This window comes from Tyto alba, unplaced genomic scaffold, assembly GCF_018691265.1.
Source record: "Tyto alba isolate M040663 unplaced genomic scaffold, T.alba_DEE_v4.0 Super-Scaffold_10, whole genome shotgun sequence".
Lineage (NCBI taxonomy): Eukaryota > Metazoa > Chordata > Aves > Strigiformes > Tytonidae > Tyto > Tyto alba.
In genome coordinates, this window is record NW_024881262.1 from 27,792,796 (window position 1) to 27,807,275 (window position 14,480).

At 42.8% G+C, this 14,480-nt stretch overlaps 2 protein-coding genes across 9 annotated transcripts in view; one reads left to right on the forward strand and one right to left on the reverse strand.

Moving 5' to 3' along the window:
- Window positions 1-14,480, forward strand: part of CEP63 (centrosomal protein 63) — a 43,045-nt gene that overhangs the window by 15,673 nt on the left and 12,892 nt on the right. For 2 of the 7 annotated variants that reach the window (XM_042800897.1, XM_042800905.1), the window contains exons 1-6: window positions 4,013-4,125; window positions 6,474-6,628; window positions 8,336-8,513; window positions 10,454-10,549; window positions 12,816-12,941; window positions 13,821-13,934. In XM_042800897.1, coding sequence (XP_042656831.1) covers window positions 6,585-6,628; window positions 8,336-8,513; window positions 10,454-10,549; window positions 12,816-12,941; window positions 13,821-13,934 — 558 coding nt within the window. In that variant the 5' untranslated portion in view covers window positions 4,013-4,125; window positions 6,474-6,584. Of the gene's footprint in view, window positions 1-3,493; window positions 3,601-3,943; window positions 3,974-4,012; window positions 4,126-5,603; window positions 5,693-6,473; window positions 6,629-8,332; window positions 8,514-10,453; window positions 10,550-12,815; window positions 12,942-13,820; window positions 13,935-14,480 lie in introns of those variants that run through there. The other 5 variants (XM_042800867.1, XM_042800886.1, XM_042800858.1 and 2 more) reach the window with 5 other exon arrangements.
- On the reverse strand, window positions 96-3,938 carry ANAPC13 (anaphase promoting complex subunit 13). Of its 2 annotated transcripts, none has more exons than XM_042800953.1 (4): window positions 3,864-3,938; window positions 3,251-3,393; window positions 2,839-2,964; window positions 96-663 (listed from the first exon to the last, which is right to left on the reverse strand). In XM_042800953.1, exons 3-4 carry the CDS (start codon window positions 2,935-2,937, stop codon window positions 538-540), a joined length of 225 nt encoding a protein of 74 aa, XP_042656887.1. In that variant the 5' UTR covers window positions 2,938-2,964; window positions 3,251-3,393; window positions 3,864-3,938; the 3' UTR covers window positions 96-537. The 2 variants fall into 2 exon arrangements, with proteins under 2 accessions (XP_042656887.1, XP_009961095.1); XM_009962793.3 differs by lacking the exon at window positions 3,864-3,938 and adding an exon at window positions 3,479-3,590.

A 14,480-nucleotide genomic window follows, 5' to 3' on the forward strand; every position in this document is an offset into this window, starting at 1 on the left:
GACTTCCAGCTCTTGAATCCTGTTGATGAATCTCTCACGCCTGCCCTACACAACCTTCATCAGCCACACACTACTTAAAGATGGTAACAACTGAATTATGGCTGTTTGTTTTTTGTATACTGAACTCTAACCACAGAATACACAGGAATACTTCTTGGGACATAAGCCTTCAGAGTCAGAAATGGCCCCATTGTGAGCTTTGAAATCAATAACACGAGACAGTAAAAATTCTTTTATCACATGTAGAAAACATTTAAGATCAGAATTGGAACCAACTTAAGAACAATTTAACAAGATATGAAATAATTTTACATAAACATTCTCATATTAGCTCTGAGGTGTCAGATAGCCACTGTAATTTCACACTTATTATAGAAGCATTTTAAACTCTGGTCAGTGTGAGTAGAACCATTGTTGGAATCCAAGCCTTCTTCAGAAACGTTTCCTTCTTAGAGAAGTTTATGACAACGATGGTCAGCTGAAAAGTATTTTTTATATCGTATTCATGCATCGACTGCATGAAATCTCACTGATTCGCTAGTTTCCCGTGGGTGGAACATTTTCATGGAGATACTGGAGAGCCAAATCTGTCCACTTCATTTCTTGCTCTTTCACAGACTCGGTTGTGCCACCATTGTCTTGCTCTGGTTCAGGAAGCTCATTCTGAGAACAAAACAGAGGTACAATGTATTCCCCATGAAATACACTTCATGAAAGGAGCAGGCTACTAAGATTTTGTATGGGTAAATACAGAAATCCACAAATGAGACCAGAGGGTGCATCTGAACAATACGTACCATACATACTGGTCCACTTAAAAATATTACAAAGCCCAGTTATGAACAATGTTATTTTCACATGAATATGGTGCCTAATCTGAAAGGTAAATTGGTTTTGCAGGACCCTGGGGCCTTGCTATACGCTCAGATTGCACACGTAGTGAGGAAGGAGAGTATATAGCAAATGCAAAATAAGTAAGTAATAGTACGATGCAATTATTCTATTGCTTGTTTGCCATGTGTTTCTTCTGCTATTGCCAAGAATACAGATACTGCATTTATTACAGAGGTTATTAAGACAACTCATTCAGTAATGTTACTTTCCTATGGCAGGTGAGAAATCCTTCCTCTTTCTACATGCTGAACTCAGGTGTGGCTATGCTGTATCAACAGTAGAAGTCAGAAACCCGTACCAGGTGCAACACAGAGCTGCTCACGACACAGTAAAGAGGAAGTATAGTTTAACAGAGATTTAATTTTCCTTCCTTACATTATTTGTTCTCTCTGTTGCTGTACTGGTGCAGTCACAGAGAGCGTGTGTTATTCTGCCAAATACCATTTGGCCAAGAATTTTGAGTTCTAGATCTCTGGAAATCCCAGCATGAGCTAAATACATTTTTTCCATTTTGAAAACGGTGTATGATTCAAGCCCATTTGAGTTCAGAGGAATCTCTTGAGTGAGCACTGGATCAGATGCTTAGGACAGGCTCAAACAGCACTTTACAGCCATTCTGTTTGCTCGTTTACAATGCCGCTGAGTAAGTCTCTTGTGAATTTGTGCTGGTTTTTCTATGTGATCAGAGCCAAGCCCATCCCCGGGGAACTTTATATCCACAGCCAGGCCTTTCTTCCTATTGTTAATTGATGAGGCTTCCTGCTCTGAGGCTGCCATCTGTATGTGACTGTAAGTAGCTCAAGAGATGGCTGTAAGGAAAGAGTCAGTAATGTTTGGACACAGGATAAAGGCAAATGTCAGCAAGGAACTAGCTTATAATATTCAGCCTGCCTAATAAAGGTTATCCCAAGCAAAGAGGGGTTTGGGCTCTCGTATCTGAGAATCACAGCTCTGCAAGATCATTCCTACAAGCCCAGATCTTGGCAAAAAAACTTGTGTGCTGTATATATGGATTTTGGAGGTGTGTAGCTGCTCCTTGTCCTCTCTGAAAAGACAGCAGTGTAAGGGCTAAAGCTTGAGCCATGCCACTAGCAATTGGAAATGTCTCTGTGCTAAAACAAACTAGCAGCCTATTGCTCCCCAGGATCTTAGCATGACTGCTTTGTCAGTGCTAGCCAGGGTAAAGCTTGTGTACCAGAGAGCATAGGGGTAAATCCTCAGATACCTCTCACTTCCCTGGCAGTTTCAAAATGGCTAAGGAGAGGCGTCAGTGTGGAAGATCTGAAGCTTCAACTCTGGGCTTTGTGGGATCAGAGGTAGCTTCTTCCCCAGCTCCACCTCTCTGGCCTCATAGCTGTACAACAAAGTGTACACTGGACGAAAAGGTAGCTGCCATGCGTTCGATGCAGCGCTACAAGCAGCATTCCTGCTGCAGATGCCAGTTCATTCACTTCTATCCTTGAATTGGCAACAGCAACACTGGATCTGGAAAAGACTGATTAGGAAGACGTTTGAAACATTTTCAGCTTCTTTTAATGGAATTTTAGAAGGTGGAAATAAAGTGTAACCACAACTGCAGCTGTCAGCATGAGACTGATCTTTTCTGTTCTACAAACCAACTGGGAAAGTACTTCAAACACTAGTAACATGAAGGGAAAGCACAAAGAAGGGGCAATTCTACTTCTCCTTGATGCCAAACGCAGAATTGTACGATGGGAGGGGTGCTCCAGTTCTGAGGAGATCTGGCAACTGGTCAGGGGAAGGGGACAGAAACATCCACATCCTCATATGCACACAGGAATGACTGGCGTATAGGACAAGAAAAGAATGAGTCAGATCCATCCCGGGAACCTTTTGTACTAATTAGGTGCACCACAAGCAACACTCTCTCTGCCATTTCTTGGAAGGGGCTGAGCTCAGATTGATAAGTAGTAATTCACCTACCAGAGGGATAGCCACATCCTCGTACGGCAATTTATCTTCCCTCCACGCATCATCAATCAAATCCAGGATTCTGCCATCCCTTTGCACTTCACTGTCCATCGTTATAGCAGGCAAGTACAGCTAAATCTGTGACACAGAAAAAATACTATTTCTCATATCCATATCCCCAACCAAGTAGCTAGAGTTTGGACTGTGGGCTTGCTCCAGTTTTGATCCCATTTCTATTAAGCTTAAAATTTTATGGAAAACCTTGGTTTTCCTAATCCACTCAGAAAGGGTTACAAGCACAAGAGAACTATTTAATGTGAAAAGAACACTATCAAACCGGATTGCAGATTGATATGTACCAGAAATGAATATATAAAACCAGCCTGTTATTATTAGAGATTTACATGTGTTTATGGCTACTGACCTTTAGAAGTCTCTCTTGAGAGAGCTTGGGGACCTAGAGCTCCCCAGTCCCCTCTAACTCTGCACAGAACTCTGCTTGCTGGTTGCTACCTGCTGGCTTTCGGTCCCTGATCAGTGCTGTAGCTCACCCACACCTTCACAAGTCTAGGAAAGTAAGAGCAAATGATTTAATGGCACACAAAATGTTCCCGAATCCTGAAAAGCAGGAAGAATAAGACCTGTCTTCCACCTGTCATTGCTCCAGGTTTCTTGTGGTCGCTTGGTTGGTACCGTGCCCTCCCTGAAACGCCACCTCAGATCTCGCCCCTGTGTGACTTCTGCAGGACCAGCAGCCAGCTCCACCGTGGCCAGGTTCGGACACCACCGCTATTTATTTAAAACCAAACCAGGCTGGGGCCTCTGGCAGGGCGTAGGAGCCGCCTGGCTCCAAAGCTACAAGGCCTTTCCTTTACCCCCGGAGCCGTGGAGCGCTCCGGCGGCCCCGCGGTGGGTGGGGACAGGCCTGAGCACATCCAAGCGCCGGTAATCGGGGCGATGCGGCCCCCGCGTACCCCTCCGGGCCCCCCCAAACCCCGCTCTCCCCGATCCGACCCGCCGCCCGCGCCCTGCCCTACCCTGCCCGGCCCCGGGAGGCCGCCTCGGCGCCGGCAGTGCGCAGGCGCGATGCCCGCGCAGGCGCGGTGCCCGCCCGCCGCCCAGGCCGCGGCTTTTGCACCGCCGTTAGGTCGGGCGCGGCGGGAGAACCGGGGGGGCGTTTGTGGGGAGCGGAGCGACCGGGGCGGGGAGCGGGGCTGGCGAGGGGTGCTGGCGAGGGGTGCTGTGTGGAAACATCGTAAGCGTTTCTTGAGCGTCGGGGAGGAGTTAAGCCCCAGTCGGGTGAGGGAGCGTCTTCCGCAGCGGGCGGGCGGGCGGGCGGGCGGCGGTGCTGAGGGGCTGCCGGGCCGGGTGTGGGAGCGGCGGCTCCCGCCGGGCTCCTGCCCGGCCTTCCAGCCGGAGATGGGCTTCCCGGCGGCTGGCGAGCCGGGCACGGCTGTGGTGGCGTTTGCTGCGACGTGGGTCGCGCTTTTCTGGTCGTTGTAAGCGTGCTTCCAGCGACATTGCATCCTACTGTTTTTTTTTTTAAATGCCAAATAATCCTAATATTTTCTCCTGGGCAGAATTCTTAATTCCTTCTTCACATTGTCAAATTTTCTCTACTTGGCTCTACTGCTACGATTCTTTCTTGAGTTTGGATGCTAAACCTTGTTGATTTTGAAATGTTTTATCTCTCATTTTTTTTTTTTTCCAAACACTTCCTTTTTCTTCAATTTCAGGCCAGCTCCTGTTGCTTCAGCTGCAGTTAATAGCAGAGATTGTTTTCTGTTATCTGTGTGGGTCTTTACTCAGTTACCTGTAACTTGCACATTGCGACTTGCAAGCTTGAAGGGTCAAAACATAATACTTAGTCAACAAACACGATGCACTATAAAACTGGCTAGAGGTGTCTGATTTAATGGCTCTTTCCCCAAACCTGGGTAAGCTGGCAAGTATGCAGAGCTGGCAGATTCAACCATCTTACCTTGGGGGCCCTGCTTAAAGCCCAGTAGAGGCAAGAGTAGATGCTATCCAGCCCCTCGTGCCTCTAGCGCTTTCAGTGTTGAACTGATCCCAACCTCGCATGGAAGGAGCTGCTGATAAAGGACCTGGATTGCTCTTTGGATTTTTGGATTCTAGCAGATGGTCTCTGTGGTGGACAATGAAATCTCTCCGCTACTCACTGAAAATTGATTCTGTGTAGGTGTGATTAGGATGAAACAGCAGAGCTGCTACAGAATAATGTCCACTGTTGCCACTTGGAGAACTCTCTTGGATTGCTGTCAGCAGCTCTGGGGATCTGCTCGTCACCTCTCCTCAGCAGCTCTGCCATCAGCAGTACAACAGAGATTTTCTACATACTGATTGAATGTTGTTAAGCACAGACAGGACCAAAGAGGGACAAAACACCGTATCAGAATAGGGCTTGGAATTTTTTTTTTTATCCTCAGTGAAATACGTATTTTCTGTATTTGTGTGGTTTAGAATACATCTGAACTCCAGGGACAGGCTTTAATTTCTGGATAGCGTTTTAAAATTCTGTAAGAGCAGGATAGAAGCTCGGATGGAAGTGAAAGAGTGAAGCGGAGTTTGCGTGTCTGAAAGTCTCACGTTACGACCTGCTCCCCTTTTTATTGATTGCTTAATAATGCCATATTAGTCTTTGAGGAAAGGTGTTGTGAGGATCCATCTCTTGATGAGAGTGCATAGATGTTTTGGAAACAGAAGATTGTGTGAATACCTCCACAGAGTGAAACTGAAGTATAGTTTTGTATCCTCAGGATGAGTTTAACCATTTTTCTGTTAGAGAGCCACAGTTTCATGGAGGAGTCACTGAAATAAATTCTAGCTTTCCGGATGTGGTTCCATGGTAACTTTCTTTTTTTTTTTTTTTTTTTTTTTTTTTTTCATTCCCCATTTTTGCCTTTAGTGTAAACCTTTCTTGCTTCACAAATACATGAAACTTCTATGTGTATGCATACATACATGTGTTTATGACTTAAAGGATGTCATTTCTAATGATGACAATGTACTGCTACTGTAAACCCGTGCAGCTTCTTTTCATAGCTTAAGGCACCAGAGGAATTTTTAAAGAATTAGTGCTGTCTTAAAAGAAAATTCTCACAACCATATGAGCTAGCAATGTGTCCTGAATGCAGTTGTAAACTGTGTGGGCTCTTTAACCGAGTCTGTAATAGAGACCTAGGAGAGATCTAATTTATGAACAGATTCTTACTGCTAGGTGCTACGAGATACTCATAGCTTTTCTGTGATGTGACAGATAGGCCTGTGAGGTGCATCTTGTGCTGGCCCGTTCAGAAGTCCCCACGTGTCACTGTTCCTCTGCAGTTTGTTGCACCCAGGAGAGGGAAATCTGACAGTCCCAGTGTGTTGAGTTTGCCCATTTGCTGAAGTGCATCTTCTCTTTCACTGCTGCTGTTTGAGTTATTCCATTTATTAGATCAAATTATTGTATCACTGCAATTTGATAGTGCTGAATGGTTGCATTTGATCAGGTTTTTTTTTGGTAGAAAAAACTGTTTTCCTTTATTTGACAGATACTTGGCTTGTAAGTTCATGAAGGTGACCATTGTTTTCTTCACCTGTAACTGTCTGCTAACTGTAATTTTTTAAACTTCTTTCCTCTGCAGACTTCTGTTTCATCTGCAGTTGGACGGCGAAGTAGCCTGGTTCGTACATTGCCATGGGTGATTGCTGCTTTTGTGTACTTTCCTAGCTGCTAAAACCACCAGGGTTTGGTGATGGAGGCTTTGCTGGAAGGAATGCAAAGAAGTGGGCAGGGGAGGTATGTATACTAGTATACACTAGCTGTTCAAAGTCATTTAAGTATTAATCTTTCCTCTTGCTCAGAATCAAATCCTCTGGTATCAGACAAAGCTTCCGTTGCTTAAATAAGGGCTTTGGAGTTTGCCCACTAGCACATGCTGGTCAAGAAATACAGTGTGCAGTGGCCTTCAGCTGGTGCAGGAGCAGAGTCACTGGGTGAGCCGGCTTTGCAATAATCCCTTGTCAGATATCATACAAACATTTAGTTTTACATCTTCCTGAAAATCTTACCTTTTTTTTTATTTTGATGTTGTTGTTGTAAACCCTTATTACCATCTAACATCAGAGCAGTAGTAATTAAAGGTGTGAATAAATATTTTGTTTGTAACAGCCTTGCAAGGTTAATGAGACGTGACTTTGTTATCTGTTTTTATTGAAAACATCTGATTATTTCTTGCCTGTGTTGAAACTGCAGACTCCCATTCACCTCTGAAGAATCCTTAATGCTCTGTCTGGTGAAAGTATCTAGACTTCTGGATCCCTGAGAGAGATTGTAGTGCCAATAATGGAAAAAAAATGTTTTATTTGTTAAACAAGTGTGAAGCAAATGTCACTGATGCCATTTTCATAATCATCTTTGAGAATGTGACTCAGGTTTACTGATACTGGTTGCAGAAAGGCAAGTTTAGACTCAGCTTTATATTAGCACATGCTGTGAAGGAAATGTTCTTGCTCTGCATTATGGCTGCTAATTTTTGGTTAACTTGCAGGACAGGGTGAACTTCAAATATAACTGATTTTGGCTCCTTTAGGAAGTACTTCTTTCCCTATAGAAAAACTGCCAAGTTGTGAAGTGTGCATATGTGCAGGGGGAACAGAGAAATTTCAATTCCTTAACCTATTGATTTCCATTTATTTTCAGTGCTTCCTGTTTGACAGGTAAATTAAAGGGGTAAAGATCATCATGGAGTTCACCATCCTCTAGGGCTGTATTGTGCAAGCCTTGATATTGTCCCTGGTCTAGCAGCTTGTGAGGTTTTAGAGGAGTTAGTTGAATTGGCTTCCGTAATTACTGCACCAAATTAGAAACTGCAGCGTCGCTAGGGAGCATGCTCTCCCCAATGGATTGCAAATGTTTTATTCTTCATTATCATGTTGTCATCCAACCCCCTCTACTTAGGGATTTGTCTGCATTTGTGATAAACTTCTGTTTTCAGGAGCTGATAGCTTGGCTGTAAGATTTCTCTGGTGACTGAAACTTGGTATAAAATCCCTCTTCCTGGAGAGCAATTAAGACAAATACAAAATATGGATAGAACATGCTCCAGTTTACTTAGATAATGCAGTGAGACAAAGGGATAAGTGTGTATAGGTGCTTGTAATGGTTCTCTGTATACAGACAAACCCCCTACATTTAAAGTGTGTAGGTCATTTGTTCTCACTGGGATTTTGCAAGTATTCTTCATTAGTCATTGCCAAATTTAGATCTCTGGCCAGTGATAGGAACACACCACTTGTGAGATACTGCATTAGAGAATGGGATGAATATGTAAGTATTATGTATATTTCTCTGCAAGCTAATCTGCCTAGAGTTCAAAGCGCTGCATATGCAGAACTGGTCCCTTGGTGCAAGTCAGCTTGTTCTGCTGATTTTATTGGTACGGGACCCTGGACCTGTGTTGAGTGGTGTCTGCTTTGTAACTTCAAGCTCTTTCCCCTCCAGCAGTGGGTTCCTGACTTCCTGTGAGGCTGAGCTGCAGGAGCTGATGAAGCAGATTGACATTATGGTTGCTCACAAGAAGTCTGAATGGGAAGGACAGACACAGGCTTTGGAAGCTTGCCTGAGTGTTCGAGAGCAGGAACTTTCCTCTGCCAGGGCTGCTCTGCAGGAAAAGTATAAGGAGGTACCTCAGGTTCATACTATTTTCTGATTGGTGTCAACCCGTGAGTTTTACATGTTACAATACAATATAAAGACTGAACCTGAATTTCTGATTTTGACTTTGCATGGACATGTGTTTTGGGTATCTTCATCTGTTTTGATTTTTTATTTAAATGCTAAGCCAAAACATGGGGTTAACTTTAGCAAATAACTGTGCTAAGCGAAACAGGAGCCTGTCTCCTGGTTGGACATCAGGAATAGTATTTACAAAGGAGCCTGTTGGAACAAGGTGTCCAATTTGTAATTCAATCAAAGCGAAGTGATCAACTCCCTAAAAGTTGGTGGAAGTCCACAGATTGAATTGTCAGAGTTTCTAGAGAGAACCCAGAGAGACTGAATCTGGATACAACAGTAATCAACAGTCCAGCAACCTGCATTCGTTGGTAGAAAAAACATTTATAGCGTAAACTGCACCAAGATGTTGCTGGGAGATTCTCCAAGGGCTACTTTGTGCAGCTCAGGTTTTACAGCCTTTAATTAAAGGCCTGGGGGAAGTGCAAAAAATTTCTGTAGCAGTGAGAAGTATCAGTAAATGGAGTTTTTGCATAGGCTGCGGACCATAAACTTTCTCTTGTGCAAATGAACTTGTTGTATCTTTTCTTGGATCAGAGGAAACCAGCAGGAGTCTGGGTGGCTGTATCTTAAGATCTAGCCACATTGACATTTTCTGAAAGTGTTTAAAATTTGTCCTTATATTTATAGCTGCTGTGTCCTATCTTTTGGCAGACTCATCGCTACAAATTGTGTTTTGGCAGCTCTCTGATGAAGTTGTTTTGACTTCTTGGGTCGAAAGCCAGCTGATAACTGCACAAACAGTTGGATTTTTTGGGTGCCTGTGCAACTATGCTACATCCTCAAAATTATCGAAGTACTGTTGTAGCATTTAGTAATTTGATGTGGCATCTAGTAAAATAAATAGAAATGTGACAGGTTGTAGCAATAGTGGGTTAAGAACTCTGCAGGTTCTTGCTAATATGGTCAGATCCTTCTACTGGTCTGCTTGGCAAGTTTTTGAATTAATGTTTTTGTTACAGAGTTATTAAATCTGGAGTCATGCCACAGGATTTTAGTTTGCAGGAACAGTGATTTTTATCATATAGGTTATTGTTATTATCAATTGTGTTTTCTCAAGACACTTTTGAAATATTTATCACCAAAAGTGGTGAACATTGATTTCAAAACTGAACTGTAAACTGTGGTTAAAGTCACTACTGGAGTATATTCATGCTTTTGATTTACAAATTTTCAGCAATGATTTCTTTTAATTCTTTGGCTTGCTGTCCTTTGGACCTGCAGTTAGAAAGGTGGCCTCTGTGGGTTGTGGGTGGGAAAAAGATGGGGGGAAAAAAAACCCCACAAACCCAAAAATGAGTCATAGGAGCAGTTGAATCAATGTAAGGGAAGTCTTCCCCATGAGTTTCAAAGCCCCATTCCTTTCTTTGTCCCTCTCATGTTCATGTGTTATTTGGAATCTTCGCTTCACCTGAACATAGTAAGATAATGACGGGGCCATCTTTTCACTTGGTAGCTAGATTGAAATCTTAATGTGTGTTTATGAAGATACCAGGTGGAAATAGCCTTTTGACACAAGCACAAACTGTCAGCTTCATCCCCAAAGATGAAAGCCAGAAAGTGGCTCAAATCAAGAGGCCAGAACAGAAACAGTTCTGACCCCAACCTGCCAAAGATTTAGGTATAGAATTAATCTGATTCATAGTGAGTGACCCCATTGAAATAATGTGCAGTTGTTAACAGAATTAGGATCTTTTAATAGTCATCTAACACTCCTACTAGAATGTATATTTATGAAATGAAAACTAGTCCTAGTACTTACTGACAATTTACTGACAATAGAGTACACTTCTGTTGTTTTATTTATTTGCTTTTTAACTCTTCATTCAGGTTGGCATGTTGCGTCACCAGGTGGAAGACATGGAAAAAGGCAAACAGGACATGGTTAGAGAATATGAACAACAGCTGAAGAAATTTCAAGAGGAGGTGAGTTGCAAAAAGGGAAGACTGGTTTTTGGTTCTCAGTTGATATATGATGTGATAGGTGAAATACTTTGCATCATTACTTTTGTTTAAATGCCATGGTTTTAAAACTTTCCATTCTTTTAATGTGTTATTTTTTACAAAAAATAGCATTGAGCATAGACAAAGCAATATTTTTATGCTTCATTAGGCCTGGTTTTTGCACTTTGGAGGAGCTTGGTGACGCATGGAGAACTGTTGGAGTAGAAGTGTGTAGTAGATGTATTGTTGCGATTTTTCATGTGTTGGACATCTGCAAAAGTTTACTGCAAAAATGTCCTGTGCTCGCCCATCCTAGTCACCATAGTGCTTATTCTGAAGTTGCCATGGGTACAGGCAGCAACAGTTTGCTCTTTCAGTATGTCATGAAATTAAAAAAGGGTGCCGGTGTAGCTGGCCTGGATCATATGAGATCAAGTGAGTATGGGACATAGTCTCATCTTCTTTTTGCCTTCACTGACTCTGATTTTGTTGGTAAGGATTTTGTTCTCTTAAGGCATATTAGTCTTAATACACTTAGTAAAAAATACATGTACTTGGAAAGTATTTTTTGAAAATAATTTCAGAGCTTTCATCTCAGAAAGCTTCTTATTCACTGCAAGGTGATGCTTGTGGAATGTCCTGCAGGTGGTATAACAGCATTCTGTGTTTATCCCTTAACGCTTTGTCTGTCTCCACTTGCTTGTCAGTAGCAGTGAGTTAAGTGGCATGAGCAGCTAGTAGAGCACTGACCTGTTTTCTCTGGAGAGTTGGGCCTAGTTCATGCTCACTGTAAGTCATAAGTTAAATTAATTTAGTAGTTTCTGCTTTGACGCAGAAGGCATCTGTCCTCATTTAAAACACCTTACTATTCAGTATGACTAACAGTCTTCATTCGCTCGATGTTCCCACTGGAATTGTGGATAAGCTGCAAAGCAAAGCTGAAGTGCATTGGCAGATCTGCCTAAATTGCTCAGGCTAAAATACAGTGTGTGTGTGTTGTGGCCAAAATTGCAATGTGTTGGTATTTTTTTTACCCACACAGTATTAATGTAGACTGTGGTAAGCTCCAATACTTCTCAGTTTTCTGTTCTTAGTACTGTTTGGGGAAATGCTTTCTGTCTTGGTTTACCACCATTACCAGTAAAATTACAGGTACAGTGTCTAACTCACTGAGGTGGTTGAAAGGATAAACCTGGACTTGTAATCTTCTGATGTCTTTGTCAAAAGATGCTCTTGTATTAACTCTAAGCCTGTGTGCCTGTCCATTCCCATTGAGCATGCCTAAGTACTTTGCTGATGCAGGGCTCTGGAGAACCTTCTGTGGCCAGTGCCTGAAGTCTTGATTCAGATGCTCTTTCTTCTCAGAGTCCTTCTCTTCATCCATGGGCTTAGCTTTCTCCATCAGTAAAACAGGAATGATGACTTCTCAAGTTCATGTGGCTGCTTGGAAACTTTTTATTTAATAGTTGAGTTGGGGGGAGCTCATCAGATGGAAAATTCCGTGCAAGTTGCAAGTGATTATTTGCACAGAGGGTCATTTAAATGTCAAGAGTTTTTTCCTCATTCCTCTTCTGATACGACTTTAGCATTCTAGCAGTAGGCGTAGGAGTGATATTTTCTGTTGGCATTCTCCACTCATTGTGAAATACATAGTGTATCTAAGCAAAAAATGACAGATGAAGTACTGTTGATATTATGTATAATGGCAATTCTCAAATCTTCCTTCTCCCACTAAACGGAAGAGTTCCAGTTCCCACCTGAGCTTCACAAGTGTATTTTAATCACATAAGAAATTCTGCCTCTGTGTAGAACTATCCCCCACGCCGTGTATGGTGGGATGTGTCCCTCTGGGGAGATCAACCACGGATACTGCCTGCCACTGCTGTGGCTGGGAGCCACCTGTAGAGAGAGAGGTACCATGCTCTTGCTGCATTAACAGCTACATGTAAACCTCCATCTTATCAATATTTTAGTCATGTTTTAATAGTGGTAAGATAGAGCCTAATTAGAGCTGTGATGTCACGACTTCAGTGGCATCTTGCTACTCTTATACAACTCGGCACATTTTGCAATCCTGTTGGTATAATAGGCTCATTATACAAATGGAAGTCTTCGCTTGCAAGCTGTGTGGCCTTGATTAGGGGAATTGTTCGTGTGAAGCCATTTTGTGTGCCTCCTTTCAAAGTGCTGTTAAATTCTTGCCTTGGGGTCTTGAACAAAGTTGTCTCTTTTACTGTTTTCTTTGCAGTTGTCCAGGCTGAGGAGGAGCTATGAGAAGCTGCAGAAGAAACAACTAAGAGAAGCTAGAGGAGAAGCTAACAAGAAACAAGGGGACGACCAGTTTGAAATGAGACAACTGACCAGGAAGCTGGAGGTATGCGGTGAAAAAGCAAGTGCTAACCAGAGTTTGTATGTATTAACTGAATTTCTGGGCTTCACTGGTGACTGCATAGTCAACTAGGAAGGGGACTATGAATCCTGCTTAAAATGTATTCTCCATCTAGTGTCCAGGTGTAGCTCTTCTCAACAGCTTGTATAATAAAGGCAGTTTCCTGCACTGGGTCCTCTGAGTACACCGGATAAGCTATGCTGCTGTTCTTATTCTTAGACTAAATAAAAGGAAGAAGGTGCTGGAATAGTAATTAATTATGTGAATGGAATGAATTCCAGTGTGGGGAGGTTGTCATCTCACTTCTTTGAGGAGGAGGGAGCTACATGTCAGACTTTCTCAACCCTGTCTCATCTTTTAATCTTTCTGCTATGCTGAGCTCAACCGCACTCAATTTTCTTCTACCGTACCCTGAAGATGTGGCTAACAAACACATCTGACTGATATAGTGTCCAATTTCTGGAGCAGAGATTAGCATTAAAATTCTGTAGTTCATACTTGTCATCTTAGTGATTTCAATAGCAGCATGTTTTGGAAGCTAAAGCCAGTCTGAATTGTTAAACCTCTGACAGCAAATCCATGAAACTAGCCATGAATCTGTTAGCACTTAACATTTGTAAACAGCAATAATTGACACTGACGTTTTAACTCAGGAGGGAAAGAAATACAGCAAGCACAGTATGGGAGAGGTTTTATACTGCTGAGTTGGTGCATCAAATGACTGGCTAATGGTTTCCCTGCTGTGGGGAAAGGTGCATGAGGATATGGTGGAGAGAGAAAGCAAATGTGGATATGAACTAGAAGGGGGCCTTATTGTCAACTGCATGGACATACTGCTCCAAGCCACCCCTGCTGTCCTTGCAGGAGTTTCGTCAAAAATCACTTGACTGGGAGAAGCAGCGCTTGCTTTACCAGCAGCAGGTGGCATCGCTGGAAGCACAGAGGAAGGCTTTGGCTGAGCAGTCTGAGCTCGTTCAGGTACAATTAATATGTGCTGAAAGTTTTTGTTTTGTTTGTGGCAGCAGGTGGGAGGGGAGGGAGGGGGGAAGAGGGAGAGACTAATGAAGTCTTTCAGGCTTGAATCCAGTTTAGGTTGCCATTGAAATGACTTTTAATGTCCTGATGGAATAAGGTTTACTTGTATGAGTGCTATATGGAAAAAAGATCTGGAGTCTGTCAACAGAGGTTAGATAAACCTTGTGCAGCTCTCCCTGCCATCCCTCCAGTTACGAGAGAAGATAGCAGGATGAAGCTTTCCCTAGGAGTCAGAGACCACAGCATATGACACTCTAAAATAGCCGTTATATCATGTCGTCTAGTTCAAAGCTGTGTACCTGCCAGTAGCTAAATATGTACCTTGTGGATTCAACTCGGAGGAGGATGTTGGAAAATAGTCTTCCCCTACAGTAGATACTTCTGCAAAGTGTTGAAGTAGCAGCAGTTTTCGGCCCCTGCCCCTCTCCCCTTTTTTTTTTTTTTTTAACTCTCTTAAAGGCAAGAAGTAGTGGGGCTGCTGTTCCTGAA

Bases quoted from the DNA above. Each gene is read 5' to 3' on its own strand.
- ANAPC13 (XM_042800953.1), bottom strand. From the start codon at position 2,937: ATGGACAGTGAAGTGCAAAGGGATGGCAGAATCCTGGATTTGATTGAT. The intron at 664-2,838 runs GTAGGTGAATTA...TTTTGTTCTCAG, and splicing joins AGGATGTGGCTATCCCTCTG to AATGAGCTTCCTGAACCAGA.